This window comes from Hirundo rustica, chromosome 10 (assembly GCF_015227805.2).
Source record: "Hirundo rustica isolate bHirRus1 chromosome 10, bHirRus1.pri.v3, whole genome shotgun sequence".
NCBI lineage: Eukaryota > Metazoa > Chordata > Aves > Passeriformes > Hirundinidae > Hirundo > Hirundo rustica.
In genome coordinates this window covers 9482589-9503108 of record NC_053459.1, presented here as the reverse complement: position 1 = coordinate 9503108, position 20520 = coordinate 9482589, and the positions used below count along the sequence as shown (strand labels likewise).

At 40.0% G+C, this 20520-nt stretch overlaps 1 protein-coding gene across 4 annotated transcripts in view; it reads right to left on the bottom strand.

Moving 5' to 3' along the window:
* The window catches only part of NYAP2 (neuronal tyrosine-phosphorylated phosphoinositide-3-kinase adaptor 2), a 136279-nt gene that overhangs the window by 25649 nt on the left and 90110 nt on the right, over nucleotides 1-20520 (bottom strand). For all 4 annotated transcript variants that reach the window (XM_040074244.2, XM_040074243.2, XM_040074246.2 and 1 more), the window contains 2 exons: nucleotides 10047-10256; nucleotides 2010-2113 (listed from right to left, as the gene is read on the bottom strand). In XM_040074244.2, the coding sequence (XP_039930178.1) occupies nucleotides 2010-2113; nucleotides 10047-10256 (314 nt within the window). The remainder of the gene's footprint in view (nucleotides 1-2009; nucleotides 2114-10046; nucleotides 10257-20520) is intronic.

Below are 20520 nucleotides of genomic sequence, written 5' to 3'. Positions count from 1 at the left end.
ATTATGCTATCATAGTATATGGCAGTGTAATAGATGGACAGCAAGAGATTGTCAGCTGGAAGAGAAGACTTAGGGAGAGAAAACTTGTTTTTCTTGTTTTTCATGAAGTCATGACCATACCATACTTAATTCAATTAACAAGATCACCCTCCTACAGTCACTTGAAAATTCCTCTTATCATCTTTGTTCCTTTCTTCTGTATGAATTGAGGTGGATTTTTCTCTCCACAGTTTCAGTGAACCCTGGCCACAGCTTCTAAGAGGCTCATTATCTCTTCTTATCACATCAGCTCCTGCTTTCAAAGCTTATTGTTTAGTTCTTAGAATAAACTGACAGGATAAAATCCCTTCAAAACACCCAAGGTGCCTTTGCACTGAGTAAACAGCGAAGCATCATGAGTGCTGTAAGACCCATTTAATCAAAAATATATACTACATGAACACTGGGACACTGAAAACCTTTGGAATCACAATTACCCCAATTTTGTCCTTACATGAAGGAACACTTGATGTGTTATTTAAATGGTCCATCCTTTTGACTCTCCATTATGGATTTGATTTGCTTATGTAAAATATGCTTTAGAAATGTGCAGGGTTCTCTCAGTCTTCATGTCTGACAGCGCTCAGAAGTAATACAATCATATCAATTCACACAGGATACAGAACTGTAACCTGTATAGACTTGGTTATCCAAATATAACCTTCCTAACAAGTTGCTGGCTGTTCATTGTGAATAAATCAACCTTACTCTTGTGGTCTTTGCTTTGGTCAAGATGTTATTGGAGCAACTCACCAAAATACAAACACAAATATGTGATTATTGCAAAGCAGTCCTCAGGGAGATTTCCACACAAACCTCAGTGACATTCAATAGAATTTAGGAGACTAATTCCCTGAAACCAGTCAAAAACTCTCAGTCAAAATAAGGGTGCCTGTGTGCGCATACATATATGCATAATAAATAAATCCATCTGTGTTCCTGTCTCCGTGTGCACATACACCCTACACGTACACAGCAGTGATGCAGTGCCACAATGCTTTGACAGAAGCCATTCACAAGATGTTTAAGCAAAACCTCTTCTTTCAATTGCTACTCTCAGCTAGTTCTGTCAAACTAATAATACAGGTCTGTGCAACAAAATGTTACAATATCAGTATTAGCATATAAAATAAAGGTAAGTATAGGTTTCCCATGTCTTTATTTCTTTTCCATTTTCCCTCTATTGGAGAAGTTTGCCAAACCCAAACACTTTCATTTTTTCCTATGTGGCAGTTTTGCCTCTGATGAGGACAATAAAAGTATCTCCGTTTAAGATAAAAGGAGATGTTGCTCCTTTAATTTTTGCTTTTTTGATTCTTAACAATGTACAATAAATATAACTACAGTGAACTATTTAATAGTCCTGTAAGCATTATATGGTCTATAGTTGAAGAGAGTCTAGCTGCCTCAACTAAACAAAATCATTTGCTGTAAGAACAGTTTTCAGGACAGTGATAAATCACAGTGTAACACAATCATGCATTAAGCTCCAACCAGAGGTGAGACTGGCGCAAATATTAAAGTACAACTGGGAAGAAGTCAAGTATGTACAAGTCATTGACAACATCGGTGTAAGTGCTCTAGACAAGACATTCAAAAGAAATTTACATAAAAACATAGATTAAATTTATCAAAGTTTGATAAATTTTAAGACAGTAAAAAAGTACAGAAAACATGAAAAAATAAAAAAAACCTAGCCAGATCATACAGTACAGTTTTACTACATTTATATTACAGAATGAAGACAGAAAAAGATACAAGGAATTAAGAGCAAAGAAAATTCTGCTGGCTGTGGCCAGCGGAATTTCATTGACAATGAGAGATGCGCACACAGAGATGCACGCACACGCACGGAAAATAAAGACACAAACCAAAAAAATCATTTACTGTAACAAATGACAGACAGAGAGGTGGGAACATTTGGCATGTTGCAGCACATGGAGTCATTCCCGATTGGCTAACGATGGTACCTGGCTCGGCTGGAGGTCGCTGGGCTGCCTGAGCGGCGCCACAGACGGAGGAGGCACTCCCGATGTGGACGCGGACCGGCCTAACCGGCAACTCGATTTCGACTCTGGAAAGGGAGAGAGCAGAAACACCAGTGAACAGGAGCAGGGCACTGCTGCAGCAAGCTGAAATTCTGTGGATCCAGGATTCCCTTGGAATGGAAACTCCAGCCTTGGTAACGAGTTAAAGTCTTGGACATTTGGCTGAATTGTGAGCAGAAGTTGAGATCAGAAGAGGGATTCACACAGGACTCATGCCATGTTCTGGCCTGTTTGCTCTGGCATCTCTGAAGGATAGAGCATAAAACAGCAGATGGGGAAAATACAAAAGAAGCATTCCTGTTTCCCCACTCACCTGCTCCCCAACACCTTCCCTACTCCTCATTTACTACAATAGTGATTAAGGGAGTTACAGGGATGTCTGGTTTCAACTCTCCATCCCAGAGCTGAGCAACATGGCAGCCCAAAGTCTGACTGTGATGAAGGAAAGCATGAAATGCCAGAAAATGAAGGAGGCAGTATGTAAAAGTGGTGAGGATACTGTCACACTTGGGGATTTGGAATGACACCAAAAATACTTGGGAATCTCATGTCAGTGACAATGAATTCAGAGACATAAAGTAAGAAGAAGAGAAAAATTCAAACATCAGCAGTGGCAATGTCAGTTGCCCAGAATCAAGGTGATAAAAGAAGCAACGCTTGTCTTGAGGGAAAGCTCCCCTTCACAGAAGAATTGCATAGAAATGACACAGTTATTTGATTTTCCTTCTGCTGTTTTATATGGAATAATTTCTAAGAAGGCTCCCATTGATTTCCAGCACAGGTTACTATTGTACACACTGACATGAGATGAGCATGCAGTTCAGGAGGCCTGGACGAAGGTTTTTATATCTAACCCATGCTGACACCCATGTGCTACCCCAGCATTCAGCTAGTCTGCAGGAAACTGTCTTTTCCTGGAAAAAAGAATCTGCCTGTTTCTGCCCAAGGATTTTTTTTGTCCTTACATTTCCTTTATATGGCTGAAGAAGCACCTCTCAGCCTATGGCTCTGCTCAGATCAATGTGCTCGTTCTCCTCATGTTTCATAAACCTTCTTCCTCACCCTGCACCTGCTTATTCTCTTTAGTGGGCAAACACTGAAAACATTTGGATTCATCGGACAGATTTGATACAATAAGAGAGTCTCACTTCTCACATTGACAGTGCTGCTTTTCCATGAATAACAAGTAATTACAATAGAAGATTTTTAAGGTTTTTTTTTAAATAAGGTTTGAAGAATTCCTCCTATGCAATTCCATGCTTTCAAGAAGAAAGGAAGGACCTATGCCTCATACAGTTGTGGTTTAACACTTTGCCTCTGAAGCACGTCTTTTGCCTTTGCCAGTCTGAAATTTATTTTCTCATGCCTCATTTACACAGCTGCTTTGTCTGTGTTTATTTTACACTGATTTCTCTATTTCCTGTGTGGATCTCTAGTAACACCACTGTCCACTGGTTGGGCCACAGCTTGAAAGGCGGAAGATCCCTATCACCAGCATGTCCCTAAAGTCACTTGGCACACCTTGGAATCTGGAGGACAGCTGGCACATTACATACTGGCTGCATGCTGGAATGGATTCTTCCACTCTCACTGATGCTTTCTCATTGTCACCTTGAATGCTTATTTTCCTCAGATATTTCAGAATTCAGTAGGGCACGGAGAAGAGCTATCCACTTATGCTGGAGCACTTAGACCAATGAAAGCATCTGTATGGATAAATGTTCATCAGCTAAATATTAATAGGTTAGCTAACATCCAGCTGGCTGAGCAACAAAAATATTTATGCTGTTCACCGAATGCATTATTCAATTCAGTCTCTCCTAGTCAGTCTGTAAACACACCATGAGTCAACACAGCCACAGGCTGAAAGGAGCAGACTGGCCTCCTCCATAACCTTGCTTTTGTACAGTCTGCTGATTTGCTTTTTTTGGACTTGGGCAGTTACTCTGAAGGTTGATTAGATTTGTTTTTGTTCTGATTTTACACTGTCTGTGTGCCAGATTTCTGACTGTTCCTTTCAGTAATATAGATAAAATAATGGATCTCATTATTATACCTCATCTCTCATCACTTGGAATTTTGCTGGGGTTTTAGAAAGGACAAGAATTGGTTTTTTTCTGGTTGTTTTTCTCTACTGCTAAATAGAGATTCTGTTTCTGCTGTGACAAGCAGAATCAGACACTCAGCACATAAAAAAACTCCAAGACACTGTCTGACTATGCTTCTGAATTATTTTCTTTGCTTTAGGAAAGCAGAGAGAAGTGTCATAATTTCCAATTTGGATCTACGTGAAACAACAAGAGATTACCATTTCCTTGCCAAAGAGACTCCTTTCATCTGGCATCAAAGAAATAAAACCTATCATACACAGATGAAGTATTAGTTCCTTTATCTCCCTGTAATATATGTTAAAGTATTAAGGAAACTATTGTGATTTCCATGGTGATCTTCACCAAAAGGCGAGGCTCCATCTAGCTTTTGTGTCTCAGTGGCAATATTTTTTAGACCAAATAAATACTGTATTCTACTGTTATTAGTGGTCTGAGTAACAGCATACCACTGTGGAGGAAAAATAGTCCATAAATAATCTGTTCTTTATGTGCTGCACAACTCACCGCTCTGTATTCTGCAGCATGTTATTTTTCAGCTATGGGCAGCTTATTCACTGTACTGGGGCTATCTGGGTTTTCCTATTTAATGCCAAAAAACTTCCCTAAAGGAAGCACTACTCCTAGCAAATATCAGGGATGGTTTCTAGTGTTTAGAAATTTGTGTTTATCTCTTGTGGATGATACTGAGACAGCTCAGTATCAACATCTGAAATGAGTAGTCTTGGACTTCTTGAGAAGTCCCCTCAGTGACAGTAATTTGTGGTGTGGAGCCGAGTTCTCTCAGCCATCCTGACAGGCACATGGGGAAGGCTCTGCAGGCCAGGGGATGTGAACAGCCTCTACGATGCCCCTTGCAATCAGGGCAGAATGAGGTCTGAATTCAGCAGATTCTTGGGGGAAACCAGAAAGCTGTGAAATGTTACGCAAGAAAAAGTTCTTAAAATTCAGTTGGTATATTTGGAATTTTAGTGGCATTATTTTGCGCAGCTCCAAATGTGTCATCTCTCACAGTGACGTGATATGAAAAATGCACTGCAGGTCTCTGGGAGCCAGGTGCAGAGTAGTGCTAGGAGGGCATGGTGAGCCGGTGAGCTTCAGTCCTCTCTTATGGCACCCAGGGTGGCCACAACACTCGCATGGTGGAGTGGGACCACGGCCCCCTGACACCAAGCAAACCCACACGCAAAATCAACTGCAATGTGCCAAACATCACTGCACTCTCAGGTTTAAACTCAGTCTTGGCAGCACCAGGAGGATTACACACGGAAACAGGCAAGCATTTAGTTCCAAAGGGCAGCATTAAGGATGAGATTTTTAGGAGAGACTGTGCAACACAGAAATACAGGCTTTCCAAACACAAATAGGATAGCCTTAAAGTTGTGTATTTAATTATGTGTCTAAGCACTCATATAAATGGTTTGTTTTTCAAAACTGCAAGGGCTGCCATCATGACTGAAGACATAGAGACTTGGCTGGTTGCCTTTGGGACATGGGATGTTGCAGGATTTTCCTCAATAAAGCACAGTGCTGAAATGCCACAAGATTTCATGTAAATAATTTCAATCTGTTTTATACCTATGTGCTATGGCTTTCTATATTGTCCAGAAGTACAATGACTCTTAATGATTTTTATTTTTGGATCTTAATGGGAAGAGTTCTTTATTGATCCAAGGAAGCCTTCATTCTGCCTATCCTAAACTTAATTCAAAAAATACTCCAGCTGTCACTTGCATTGGAGAAGCTTCTTCTCCTATCACAGTGTCTTCCTTGCATGTGAAAAGGGAAATATTTCTTATTTGCTGCCAAGAAATGGGTTTTGAATTAAACAAGGCAATGTGACAGGTTGAGAGCAATCAGATGAAAAAAAAAAAAAAAAAAAGAAAAAGAAGGAAAAGAAAGCATGCATATTGGAAAAATACATCACACCAAGGATCTTTGTACTGGCCCATTTAGAGATGAGTAAGCTGAAATATAACTTGAAATTATGAAATATTAGGGTGCAAAAAATTATATTGTATTCTGTTATCTAAAAAAAGTATTTTGTACTTTGCTATTGGCAGAAGCCAATTAGTGCTAAAATATCACAGCAGCCTGTCAAACTGAACAGTTTTCACACGGGAGCACTGAACCTATGGAACTCAGTGTTACCAGATATCCATAGGTCAGAAGTTTAGCAAGTCTCAAACCCAAGTCAGGTAATGGGCAAAACCTTGTCTGAAAAGGAACTCTTGGCTTAGGTTTTGGGGATATTTTGCCCAAAGGGAAAAGTTGTTAGTGGAATATAATTTGTATTCTGAAATATGGGTGTTTATTTTCTTTCTAAAGCTATTTCTGTGTTGTAGGATTTGGCTGCGTTTGTTTGCTATTTCCAGGCTTCTTTGAAATGCAAGTAAGTGTTTTGTACCTTCTTTCAGGTTTTTTGTGTGTTTTTCTTACACCCAGGGAATGTTTTTACTCCAGCCAGAATTGGTGAGATGATCCCACATCCTGGGGGTCACATGGCAGGACCACGGGCACTGGCAGGATGCCCTCAGTGTGCAGTTCCCAGTACTGCTCATTTTATTGCAGGTGACAGGCACTGCTTAGGAGGAGCTTGTGAGCAGAGAACATGAATGACCAGTGCAGGCAAGGTCTGAGCCTCACTGGGCAGCAACATAAAACCCCAGCATTAAGTTGCCTTCACATGGAGAATCCTTGTGGATTTAGGAGCACAGTGATACTGCCTGTGAGGAGAAAATGTAGGGGTTTGTGAGACTACTGAGCAGTCTGTGTGTACAGACCTGGCTGGTGTGAACTGACTTTTTGCTGTTATTCCCTTCTTACACCAATAGATGCATCGTGTGCCTTGGGCTTCCCAGGCTTCGCCCCATTCCCAAATAGATGAAATAAAAACATTCTTTAATTTTGGAAATCAACAAGGACGGCCAGCAATTCCAATTGAGGGTGAACATTTACTCCCTTATCTGATTACCTACAATGTTTTCAGATGGAGTATTTATGGCTGGCTGAGTGACCAGCTGGTGCCAACTCAAAACCAGGATGCAACAGAGTTTCTGAGATTTAAAAGGCAGGGCAATGCTTGTCTCCAGCAGCAGGTGGCAATGCAAAATGCTTCTTTGTTGCAGTGAGGAAAAAATCAGCAACATTCCAGAAAATACTCTTCAAGTCTCCTGGAGTGAAGTTATACATATTCTGCGTTACAGATTGTGTTTGGCTGTTCATTATAGTTGCACTGACTTTCCTAAAAGTCAGCATGCCCCCAAATCATACTGCTTTCCATAAGAAATTATAGGATGCCAAGAAACAGAAAGTGCCCTTGACAAAGTCTGTCACAGAGCAATCAGGCATTGGAGACAGTGATAACTGTGTGCAGCTGACAGCCCAGGCTCTCTGAACAAAATGGAAAGAAAGTTCAAGATTCTGTTTGGAGATAGCTCATTCTCCCTCTGATCTTGCTAACAGTTTCAGAGTTGGGGAGAACCCACCAAAAAATCGGTATTCTCACTCAGGTATTTGGCCAGGCCACCCCAGCTCCCAGCCCATCTGTGCTGGAGCAGAGCTGCCTGATGAGCACACGTGGGAAGTCCATTCACACCCTTTCTCTTTTACAGCAGAGATATTCAACCCCTTTTTAAAAAATGTATTGCAATATTGCCCTAATAAATGGCTGCACCAGTGTGAACTAGGAGGTAGATACCTCTTTGGTGTTTCAAGGACAAGTCTGCACAAAAAAAAACCAAAAAACAAACCAAACCAAACCAAACCAAAAAAGTAACCTTTTTTTCTTTTGTCTGTGATGTTGCAAAAGAGAGCAATAGCAGTGATGACTGTACTGGGGACTGCCTTGATTTTATTAGTCCTGTGGTAAATCTAAGTTCTAATTCCTAGTGCAGAATTACTTTATCTCCTTGACTCCAGAAAGCATTTGTATTCATATGAAAGTATTAAATCTCTCTTCTCGCATTCTGTTACAGTTTTAATTTAATTGCAGACAATGAGCTGTTACAGTTCATGTACAAGTTCATTGAGGAGAACTGTGTACAGCATTCTCAATGTAGTGCCCCAACAAGTAAAGGTAAAACATGTTGCTCAGGCAACAGCAAGAGACACAGGGGAAAAAATATTCAGGGCAGATGAGAGGCAATATTCATCAAATGAAGTATCATAAATCTGCAGGTTAAGAAAAATCATAACCAGCTCTCAGATTTTAATCATAGAAAGGAGTCAAAATCCAGCCCAAAAATAAAATTTTTCTTTGAGAGTTCTACCAATGTAAGACAAAGTCACAGTTAACTAAATCAAGGCATGATTCAACAACTATTACAGTTTGCTGATGCCAAATGGAGGTGGAGGCCAACACGTTTTGTCTGCTTTTGGAGATCAACCAAATCTTTGAAATAAAACTGCTGCAGAAATGCTGGACAGCAGTGTTATATTTTGCTAAGGGCTTACTCTTCAATTCTAACTTCTTTACTAAGCTGCTCCATAGTGTCATCTCGCAGAACTGAAGAGGTTGGTACACACCTTTGGTCTAATTATCGGATGTCCCAATACTTTGATGTGGTAGCTTTAAACCCATCCTTTAACTTGCATTAGCACAGAGGATGTTCTAATACCCTGGGAACAGAAGTTTTACCAGAAGCTATGAGCTAATCTGGAGAATTCCCACCTTCCAGGGAGCTTTGTGAGAACAGACAAGTAAGCAAATGGCAGTAACACACACAAAAAATGTGCTAGAGTCATAAGTTTTGCAGAAAAGTCACTTTCACTGCACCAGTAAGGATTGTTTGGGGTTCTGTAGCAAGTAAAGCTGGACTACATGATTGCTGCAAATGACATTTCACATCAGCAAAGACCCTTCAACTTATACGCTGAGTTTCAGGTGTCATTTTTGGCAATTCAGGGACAATGTGAGTCCCATTATGACACAGGGAAGCGATGTTCTGGGTGAGGCGTGAGCATCTCTGCTCACTCAGCAGTTTAAACACTCCCTGCTGCCACTCACTGCCCAGCAGATCTCTCAGGCAGGAATGACTTCTTGTCTGAGCAGCTCATTCATGCTCTTATACTTACTGAACATTGACAATGATGCTCCTGTACTGGATATGTCAACTGTCCTTAAAGTGGATATTTCTCACAGTCCAACTAATAAGCAATGAAATTGCTCTTTTATGGGAGCTGTCAAATCTCAAAAGAACAAATACAGTGCTCATGCAAGGGCCATTGATATCTCTTTATAGATGTCTATTCATTTATCAGTTTCATCTTAGTCAATTTATAAACAAGACTGCATTATAATGCCATGGTATATGGCAATTTACTATTTAATATGTAAACATTTTTTATTTACAAAATGAATAGGTGTGAATCTGAGATTTCTGAAAGCCATAGTCACTTTTCTAGAAATTTCTGTACAAGCAGAAAGCAAAGGCTGCCTGTGTCCTGTCAGTGTGCCCCTCAGTAAGAGAGCCTTGCTTTTGCACAGTGTATTTTTGTTACTTTATGTGATACCTGAGCTTATGAACGTCTTCCTGAGGTGCCATCCTAGGATTATCTTTGCCATAGTCTCCCTTTTCAATGTCAGATGGAATCCTTTACTTCTTTTAAAGTAGATGGCCAGCACGTTTACGTGCTTCTGTTCCCTGCCACCATCTCCTCCAGCTGTTCCAGCACAGAGCACAAGTACAGCACCACTCTTATTAGCGCAGCGGTCAATGGGCAGAGACAAATCTAGAAGATATTTGAAAGTCTAAAGAATCTGGATGCTTCCTACACCTGTGTATCTTTAGAGATTCCTCATCTCACAAGGAGATTCACTGGATTTTCCCTGCTCTGCTGCTCAATGTACCTGAGCTGTTGCCTCCAGCCAGCATGGTTGGGCTGACAGAGGATCTCCCCAGCCTGCTGGACACCACAGGGGGGCCCGGCGTTCCATCCCATTCCTGAGCTTTCCCTGGCTCCCTCGAGGAAGCTGTCCCGTGATGTCCTCTCTCTTTGTTTTCCAGCTTTGGTAGTGGTTCAGTGCTGTGACTTCTGATCTTCAGCTCATCTAGGGGTTCTACAAAACACACAAGTGCACATTTCATTATAGAGTAACTGCTAATCATCCACATCATGCAATTAGCTTTTTCAAAATACTCTATGCATATCAATCATAAATCCTTTAAGGGCAATTTATAGCATGGTTTTACCATCCAGACCAAAACCCTGTAGTTTACATAGGTTTCAATACACATTTTAATTATTAAAAGCATACACCATGCAGCAGATGGATAAAAGGCAACATTTCTGTTACAACTTTTATATGCCAGGAAAATAATCCTGAAAGTGGTTCCCTACCAAATTGTGGTTAATTAACAATTTATAGAAGTACTTGAAATCTTTTCAACTGTCATTTCACCAGGAACAAGTTCTTCTTCAGGCATTTTCTAAGGAAGATCTCTCCTAAGGCAATATTGTACAAGCAACATATCTGTACTCCTGATAAGCTCCAATAAAAGCACACAATCCACGAAACAAAAGAGCACAAATCCATTTTGGGTGTGCCCAGCACCATAACCTAGGGAATGAAATTGCACTTGGTTGGAAAATCCTTGGAGTCAGAAAATTACTTTCTGCTTGCAACACCACAAGTCAATGAAAAGAGGAGCAATTCAAAACACAGTTGAATGATTTTTTCAAGTGAAGCAGTGATGTCTACTTTCTTCATGGCTGGTAATTTTCTGTTCTTTTCTCAAGACCTTAATTTCTTTTCTTGCAGGTTGAGCAATGCATGGAGAAAGAATTAATTCTTGCTCTTTCCCATCTGTAGCTGTGAAAAATTCACATGGAAAACTAAACACAGAAGAAACATTAGATTGCTCTTTTGTTGTAAGAGCTAATTACTGCACTACTCAGTTTTCAAAGCTGCTGTTTACCTCCTTTTGGGAAAAAAAAAAAAAAAATCAGTTCTCAGGAATTTTATTACTCAAACCCAAAGAGATCCTTACATGATACTCTCAGTTCTAGTCACAATAATTTATTAATCAACCCCCTGATGTACCTTAATTTCTGTTTGTATCTATGGTCTTGGAATCCACATTCGATAGAGATAGCATTCTTCGCTTGAGCTCTATCTCAAAAACTTTTAGTGGCTTCAAGGGACTTTGGAAGGTTTGAGAGAGCCAAACAAAGAGAAAATGTCAGGAGATGCCAGCAGTTCCCTGAGGGGCCCATGCTGAATGGCAGGGCAGGACTGATGGTCTGAGCTGCCACCTCCTCTCCCAGTCCTCCCCATGGCCAAGACCTGGGGCTGTTCATCAGGGATCACCACCCAGAGGATACAGTCCCAGAAAAGGGACGTATTCAAGTCACTTTGATTTGCCGTGGCTCACTTCCCCACAGACTGCTACCTGTGGTAGAACAAACAGGGGAAGATGCACTGTTAGACACCTGCGATGGGCAGAGACCACACAACAACCGCACAACAGTGACAAAATCTCACCTTGTTCTGGGTTCTTTCACATTCCAGTCTGCAGATGACCTCATTGAGTAACAACAGTCAGCCTGAGGTTTCCTCAATGGAACATCATACAGGAAACATGTGAAAATATCTAACCGGGTATGCAGTGCAAGATGTTATCATTAGTGTATTTCATTAATTACTATTGAGTAATAGTAAAATTTAATATTGAGGATATCTTACCAGAGCCTTCAAGTACTAACACTGCATGAGAAAATGATTAAATCACCCTGGGCTGGGAGCTGGAAATAGGATTCAGTGACATTTTATGTGACAAAGATATTCAAAACTCAAACCTCTTCCATGAACTTCTAGGTCACTTACCTACTTTAGTGCGTGCAAAAAGACACTGCAGTGAAAATCTGAAGTGTTTGTTTTTCCTAGCTGTAACCCCAGCGGGGTACAAGGTTGAATAACAGTCTGTATCAATATAACATGACATCTGCCTTTCAGGGACCTTTGCTAGGAGATGTCTGTGACACAGATCTGTCTGTGACTGCACAGAGAGACCTGCTAACACAAAGAGCTGTGCCAAGAGAAGGAGAGCCCAAATTATTACCAGGATTTGAACTCTTTCAGCTGACAGCATCGAGCTATTGAAAATACTGATGTGGTTTTTTCACTTAACAGATGCATGCAATCATATGTGATTTTTTTCTTCAAACCAATAACATTCACTTCTGTAAGATACTACTTATCTGAGAAAAGGAAAGATAAAAACAAAGTTTCAAAATTCTTTGGAAATGGACACAATCCTCTTTCGCACTAGTACAGGATGGTGTCTAGATTGCAGTTTATTCTTTACAGCAAAATGAAGAGAAAGCCAGGAGACTAGAATGTGTTTTTAAAAAGTAAGAATTGGGCCCTGCCAGTGCCCTACCAAATTAATGCATCATCCAACAGAGTCAATTTACTATGTCATCCAGCTGCTCCTGGAAATGCTGTGACTACCTGAGTGAAAACCTTCTCTGTGTGTGCCTCATTGACACCACTCGAACACCACCCTTTGAAATTTCACACGCATGCAGTCAGCCCTTGTCACAGTGGAAATGCTCTGGCTGAGTGTGTAGCTAAGAATTTAGCTACTTCAGTTTACTTAACAGGGAAGCATTTGTACTTGTTGCCTGATAAGAAAGATTTGTGCATTCTTAGTTTTATTGTCAGATGAATCAGAGCACAGCAGTTCTCTGAAACCAGCTGGAAACTGTGGAACTATCCAGACTAAATAAAGATTTGGTTTATAGCCTAGTTCTTTATAAGGTGCAGAAAATCAGTTTTCAGCTAGCTGTCTGGACTTTTTAAATTTGCATTCCACTGTCCTTTCTTGGGGATTTTCAGTTCAAAATTTATCTGAAAAGTAATATATCCTAAAAATGAAAAGCAGATTGAAACAGATTATAACGTCATGTAACCTATCACAGGGCCTGAATCATTATTATTTGGTGATCATTATCAGTAACAATGATAGACAGACAGAAAACAACATGTCAGTGTTTTATATAGTTTTCTGTAATATTACTTTTCAGCTCACTTGTGAATACAGAAAAAAAATGAAAAAGAAAATTATTGTCTCACTTTTACTCAAAGAGTTTGGGGAGAATTTTAAAATATTTTCAGCTTCTTTAATAAATGTCAATGGGACTCAAACTCAATTTAAAAAAAAAAAAAAATTAAAAATCACTCTGCTACTTCCTGGTCGACTGAAAGAGCGCTTCAGTTCCAATGTGCCCAGGACAGCTCCAGAAATGCAAAATGCTCCCCTGCCCATCACTGGCACATTTGTTGACTGTCCCAGTCACTTGGATGTTTTTATCCTGTCAACTACTCCCTGCTGTAAATATAACTCCACGGAGCAAGCTAAGTGGCACAGATTATTGTGTCTCATAAGAGCACATTCAGTGCTCCACGTTTTGGCTCCTGCACAAGGCATTGGCAGGGAGCAGAACACGCCTCTGGCTGCTGGCTGTGGTTACCTGTGGGGTGGGGATCTTACCATCCACTGAAAAGCAAACCAGGATATTTCACACAGAGTAACCCTTTGTAAAAGCTACAGTGGGACTTAAGTGGCCACTTTAGCCCTATTGATCCCATCCTGAAAACAGGAACTCTTACCAGTCAGTTATATCTATGTACACAGACACACAGCTGAAAGGTAACAGTAGCTGCTGCACAGCTCTTTTTAATTTTTTAATATTTTTATTTGGGAAGTGCAGAAATATAGGTTGGATCTAGGTTATCTTGTGCTGTTAGAAACCTTAATGTGGAGATAGGAAATATCAAAACTCAGTATTATGCTGGGATCTCTGAGTCATATGGTGGCCACCAGAAAATCTTTTCACAGTCAAATGCTACTTTTTGAAAATATTAAATTATTACAGAAAACATCTTTATTGTTCAATACTTCTTTCACCAAAATGGCACATAAAAATGTAAATTTCAAGAAATAATTCACGGCTTTAAATATTTATGGACACAGTTGGTTAAACTGCTATAAAGGCACTCAAATGTTTCAAGCACTTTCAGCCGTCATTGCATTTCAATATTTAAAGATATGCATTTTTCTTACTTAATTCACCTGAATCTCAGACTTCTCTGTTTAAAGTACAAGATGGTTAAAATCTCTTATAAGCTACATATTTTACAAATAATTGGCATGCACAATCTCCCCCCAAGGAAAAGTCCCCTAACAGCTATGCACTAGGCAAGGCTGGCAGGTGAGCTGTGGTACTAGAAAACCTGGAAATGCTCAAGGAAGTGAGAAACTGAGTCAGTTGTAACTTGTAACTGGGTCAGTTTGACCTAAAAAAACTGAAATTACAGCTACAGGAAACATTTTACCTAAAAAGCTATCATTCAAATGAGTATAACTCTATGACCAGCCTACCTCTCTGCTCTTAAACACAAATTAATTTCAGGTCCAGGTGGCTTAGTGCAATGCTGTGATAAATAGCAGAATCTTTATTACTGGTTGGGGTTTTGGGGGAAGAAAGAAAAGCAATTGTCTTAAGAAGCTTAAAATGAGGATTTCTCTCCGCCATTCAGCTGCGAGCCGAAAGTATAAGCCAATCCATGCATTATTAATTTATTCTTTTTTTTTTCTTTGTGTTTGTTATAAACCTAAATAAATAATATATCACTCTAGGCAGAACTCGTATGCTGGGGGAAGTAAATGGTCTAAAATTCAGCCCTCACATGCAGGTGCAAAGCAGTCGTTTGGGATGGGGTTTAGATGTGAGCCAGAACTCCCCATCTCCTCCAGCCTCAACATATCAGACCTCACCTGGTGTGGCCCAGGGCATGGCCCCGGCTGAGGGAGCACAGAGCACCCCAAGGACACACCTGGAGGGGTGCAGACTCAGGATGAGACTGCAGCCAGCACGTGTGTGATGGTCAGTGCTACCTGAGCCCTGCCCCAGGCACAGCTGCACCAGTGCCGGCACCACGGCAGCCTGAGCCCATCCTACTGAGCCCTGCCACAGCACGGCATGCAGAGCAATACCCAGCCTTTCAGAGAATCCCACAGCTTCCCAGGAGCACCCCAGGGCTTTTTATTTACCTTTGGTACATGTTTAAATATTAGAGCCGCCTTTTCACGGATTTCCTGATGCGCGGTGCTTTGTCTGATCTGCACAGTTGCAAATTTATCCCAACCCTTCCCAAAGAAAAACAACCACCTATTAATACCACACACAAGAAACATGGATAATGCTCAGTGTTTCAGCATTAAAAAAAAAGAAAAAAGAGCATATTGTACTGTCAGTGAAACCCGTCTCCTCATCTTTATTAACTGTAGCGGTTTGTCTATTCTGACTTCATCGGCTTGCTAATTAAGCAGAAGTTTGCTTTGCATATCAATTTTTAATATCCCTTTTTTACAGTTAAGTGAGAGCTGCAGCAGCCAGCTTGTTCAATTAAAAGCAGCTCTGACCTAGTTCCATGCAAAATCAATAGAAAGCCTGACAGTCTCACAAACCACCTAACATTTAGGGGAGACATGGCTGAACTGCTTCTTGGTGTCCATGGAGCACGTTCCTGTGAGCAGCGTAGGGCTTGTTTTGTTTTATGTGGTGAAATCCAGAGGAGATCACATCAGCCTGCTACAGACAGCCAAGGGAGGGGAAGAGGGATTTGCTGAGGAAAAACCATTTAGTTGATTTTCTGTGGCTGTCCCAAACCTGCTAAGTGTGCAATCCTGGTTAGGAAAACAAGACAGGAAAACAAAAAGCCACAATACAACTAACTGAAGATTAATAAAAGAAGGGATAGATTTATAGGAAAAGATTTATACCATAGATTGATTTATCAACAATGCTTTAGAATAAACATATTCAATGAAAATGATAAAAGTTATGACTTGGTTGAAAAATAGAATAGAATTTTTTAAGTTTCAATAAACTCCAGCTACTGGTATTAGTCCCTTAAAAGACAAAGTTTTAAAAATTCACCATTGTAAGACATATTCAATATTATTTGATGTCCTATGGTATGAGGAAAAATCCTCTTGTATATTGATTGAAATAAAGGAAATCCTGTTTTTAACTATTAAGTGAGGAGAGAATTTTCTATCCTTGGAAGTGTTAAAAAAATGTGTGGATATGGCACTTGAGGACATGATTTAATGTTGAACATGGCAGTGGTGCTGGGCTGACAGTTGTAACCAATGATCTTAGAGGTCTGTTCCACTCTTAACTCTATGATTGATCCAAGATAATCATATTTTGGCATATATTACAGAAATTATGACAATCACCTGTTTCCAACAGGGCCATCATTATTTCTTAATTATTCACTCTGTGCTTGATCATTTAAGTGTGCATATTCTGCTGCAAATCACATCACAGCCTCATCATCTGAACAAAGAAGCCACATCTGGAAGATATGCACTGCACAGATGTACTACTAAAGCAAATAAAAGCAGTGTCCTGGGACTCTCAGTATTACATCAAATGGCAGTCTATTAACAAGTTTTCTATCTAATTCAGACTACTCACAATTACATAATTAAACAAAATACTTTATCATCTGACATTCATTGCATTTTTCTTTTTTTCTGATTTTCCTTTCAGACCTTGGAATGCTGGAAATTCGTGACTTGCACTTAGAAAAACCTTAAGAGAAGCCTCTGTCCTCTAGTGCTTTTTTGGACAAAAACCTAACTACAGCAAGACAAAGGAAATTTTGTTATTGACCACAACAAGGTGGTCAAGGAAGCAAGGGATTTCCTTCCAGCAGTTAATAGCTGGGGCTAGCCAGCCATGCTGATTCCTATCAATGTATGGAATAGCTGATCATGGGGAGTTGCAAACATTTCTCTTAAACGGTTTGTGCACCCAGATCTGCTGATAATCCAGGCTGTGCTTTCAATGAAAAAACTAAACGTGTGCACATACATTTCATACCCGTAGGTGGGTATGAACAAGGTCTAAGACTGTTTGCAGCAGATTAGATTTAAGTAGAAGAAAGAAGCCTAGCCTGAAAAGTCTGAGTGTGGCAGGCTTATGAAACTTTGGTTTCACTGCCATTAGCCTTGGACTAGTTAGCAACACGCATTGCAGATCAGCACAGACTGCCATGCCCACCCTAAACTCCATAATGATCAAAGAAAACACTGTTAATGAAACCTGGAATGGACCTGTGGGAATCAGTCTCTCTGAAGGTGGCCCAACTGTCACCTGGGATTTCATTTGAAGGGGTAGTACCTACCCTTACTTAAAGGCTTTCCTTCTCAGCCTCATTCATTTCACCTCTCACTCATTCTGATATTCAGGTTCTTAAAATACATCCTTGATTTTTGAATGAGGACACAATAGTTTGATGGGTCCTGCACACACCCTAGCACAGAAATCATAAGGGAAGAGTGAGCCAGAAGAGCTGAAGTACAGAGACATTTCAAGAAAAATGTTTTTGTAGAAAGTTCATGACCTTATGTTTCAAAGCTTCACTTCAAAAACACCAATCTTTCATGGGAGTCCTGACTATATTAAACTTGTCAACACTCTTTTGTCAAGTTTTCTGCTGAAAAGCAGCCTTTCAACTCTTTCAGGAGTTTGAAGGTTTTTCCATTTTCTGAACAATTTAATTTCTTCTAAAGAGTATATTTTTATCTAGATTCAGTAGTAAATGTTAGTCAGAAAATGAAGATAGAGTAAAGGATATGGATTGTGGAAACTGAGGGCAGAAACCCTGCCTTTTGTATGTGCACATAGAAAATATCAATTTCAGAGCTGAAGTGAAAATTAATTCTTCCCTGGCTATTTTGTCTATGGTTTAATTAGCTGTATGAAAAACATTTTTATTAATGCATTTCTCTTTGTCAGCTCATTAATGAATCAGAAAATTTGCCTGTCATTACTAGAACACACATGCCAACAGCACAGCTCCCCTTTTAGCCAGTATGTTACCTGTAAAAGGGAATCCTGACACTTCCAGGACAGACCTCATTGGAATTTTGCTCTCTTTTACAGAGTCAGGCACAAGCACCTAGTGTTGTGCAGACTCTGTGCTTAGCTCTAGGTCAGTATGCCAACAAATTTTTGCTCTGCTAGTAAATGCTTAAGATTCCTCCTCGTTACAGGAGGAAACTTTTCGGTTATTCTGGCTTTCTTTGCATTTTAACAGAATTAATTATTTTAGGCCCTCTCCACTTTGTAATCAGAGTTTTCATTTTGCGAGCTGGTTTTATTCTTGCTAGAAAAGCAATATGAAGCCATGCCAGCACAGCCTTCCGATATTGAGGAAATATGTAGAACTGCAGATGGTCTTGTAACAGCTCTGGCTGATGTCCGTGCTTGCAATGCCTTACTGCTATTGCCTTCACAAGTGTGCAGGGCAGCTATGAGGAGCTCTGTCTGTGCTACAGCACATGCAAACTACATACAAATTGCACAAACACTGCTGGAGCAGTAAATTAGCTACAGATTTCCTGGAAGAAGGTATTCACATTCACACAAAAATAAAGTAATTGCTGTCTTCTGTAAAATTAAACACACAGCTTCTCTCTTTCAGATGAGTAGTTAGAAGAACAATGGTTCTCCTTACTCATTCTTCAATGCCAGATAAAGTGCTAATTGCATGTTACTGTTTTAACAATAAAATAATTATTAGGGATGGATAATTCTGTTCAGAGGAGGGAAAAGAATGTGAACCTTCGCAACAAATTGAACGTAAAGGAACCTGATTTTTCAATATACATGATTATCCTTGCAATTACTTCCTCAATGTTCCTGTACTTTTCACCTTATCTATACCTAGCAGGTTTGTACACCCCAGAAATTTCGTACTTTGATATTTGAATCATTTACATGTATAACCTAAATAAAACCATTTCTAACACTTGGAGTTTTCTTGTTATTCGTAGAGTCTTGGAAGGTTCTGAGAAAATTTCAGGAGACTCTTTATAAGAATACTATCTCTTCTCCCAGGCAACTAATGAAAGCAAATGGGGAAATGGCCTCAAACTGGACCAGAGGAACTTCAGGCCGGACATAAGGAAGAGCTTCACTGGGAGAGTTGTCAGGCATTGGAACAGAATGCCCAGAGAAGGGATAGAGTCCCCAGCCCTGGAAGGGCTCAGGAAGTGACCGTCTGTGGTTTGTTAACAAGGTGGTGTTTGGTTGAAGGTCTTTTCCAGCTTCACTGATTCTATGGGTATATTAGATAATGCACTGACAAAAATGTGCAGCATATCATGCATTCATTTGCTACTTAGTGTTTATATTATTCACTGCAACATTCCAGAAGCCAAAGTACAGAGTGGTTTTGCAAGGAGCAGCAGCCTAGGACAAAGAGAGAACCCTCTTTGTAGTTTATAATGGAGTATATCTTCAGGGACCTTTGGATTGGGTCTGTAATGATAGGGTTTAAAAAACGAGCTTGCTCAGGCAGGAACCAAATCAGTCGTGCCAAAAAAAGAGTGTCTTTAAAAATGAATATATAAACCACTCAGCCCAAGATATTGCCAGTGTTTGTTACACAGACCAGTAAGGTTAAAGCATTTTAAGAAATATAAAAAGGAGAAATAGCAGTCAGAGAGATAGGATTTTGGCAGTAAGGGAATAAACCTTGTTCCTCCCATTACTCCCCACAAAGTTCCCACCATCTTCTCTTAAATCACAGTAGTTCTATAGCTGTGTCACTGTAAGAACAGATAAGGCACTTAATTAAATCTTTTCTCTTGTAGAGATGCAATAGCAGCAGCTCAAGGAATCCTTGAATCAGTTTTCAGATCATAAGGTGATGTGGAAAAGCATTTAATTTACCAGTGACCTCAAGCTGCTCCTCTAGCTATGATGTAGATATTCCATTTACAGAAGAAAAAAAATGCAAGTTTTGTTTGCAAAACTGTTTTTTTTTTTCTCTCACGATTAATTTTGAGGAAACTGCTATGATCTGCTCTGTTTGAAACATGTGCAGTATTTCACCATCCTAAAGTTCACAGTCCTTGGTTTGGTGGTGGTGGTGGTATGGTATGGGTGGTTTTGATTACTTTTCCTAAACAACACTGGGATTTGGTTTAAGCAAAGAGACTTAAATACCATCTTTATATACTTGGCTGTGGAAAATGTGAAGTGGGGTTCAAAGTGCTTTATGAATACTGTGCTTAACAATAAACACAAACCTTCCTACTAATAATCTCTAATTTTACTTTTAGGACTTAACGAACAAAACTGCACTTGAATCCTAGTGCAAAGAAAATCTGACTCAATTCAGAAAAAGATGAATTTCCAGGCCCAGTACTTGGTTATAAAGAGTTCTGAAAGAGCTGGCAGCTCATGCTCTCAAAGCCACTGGCACTGCCAGCCCAGCCAGCTTCATCCGATGT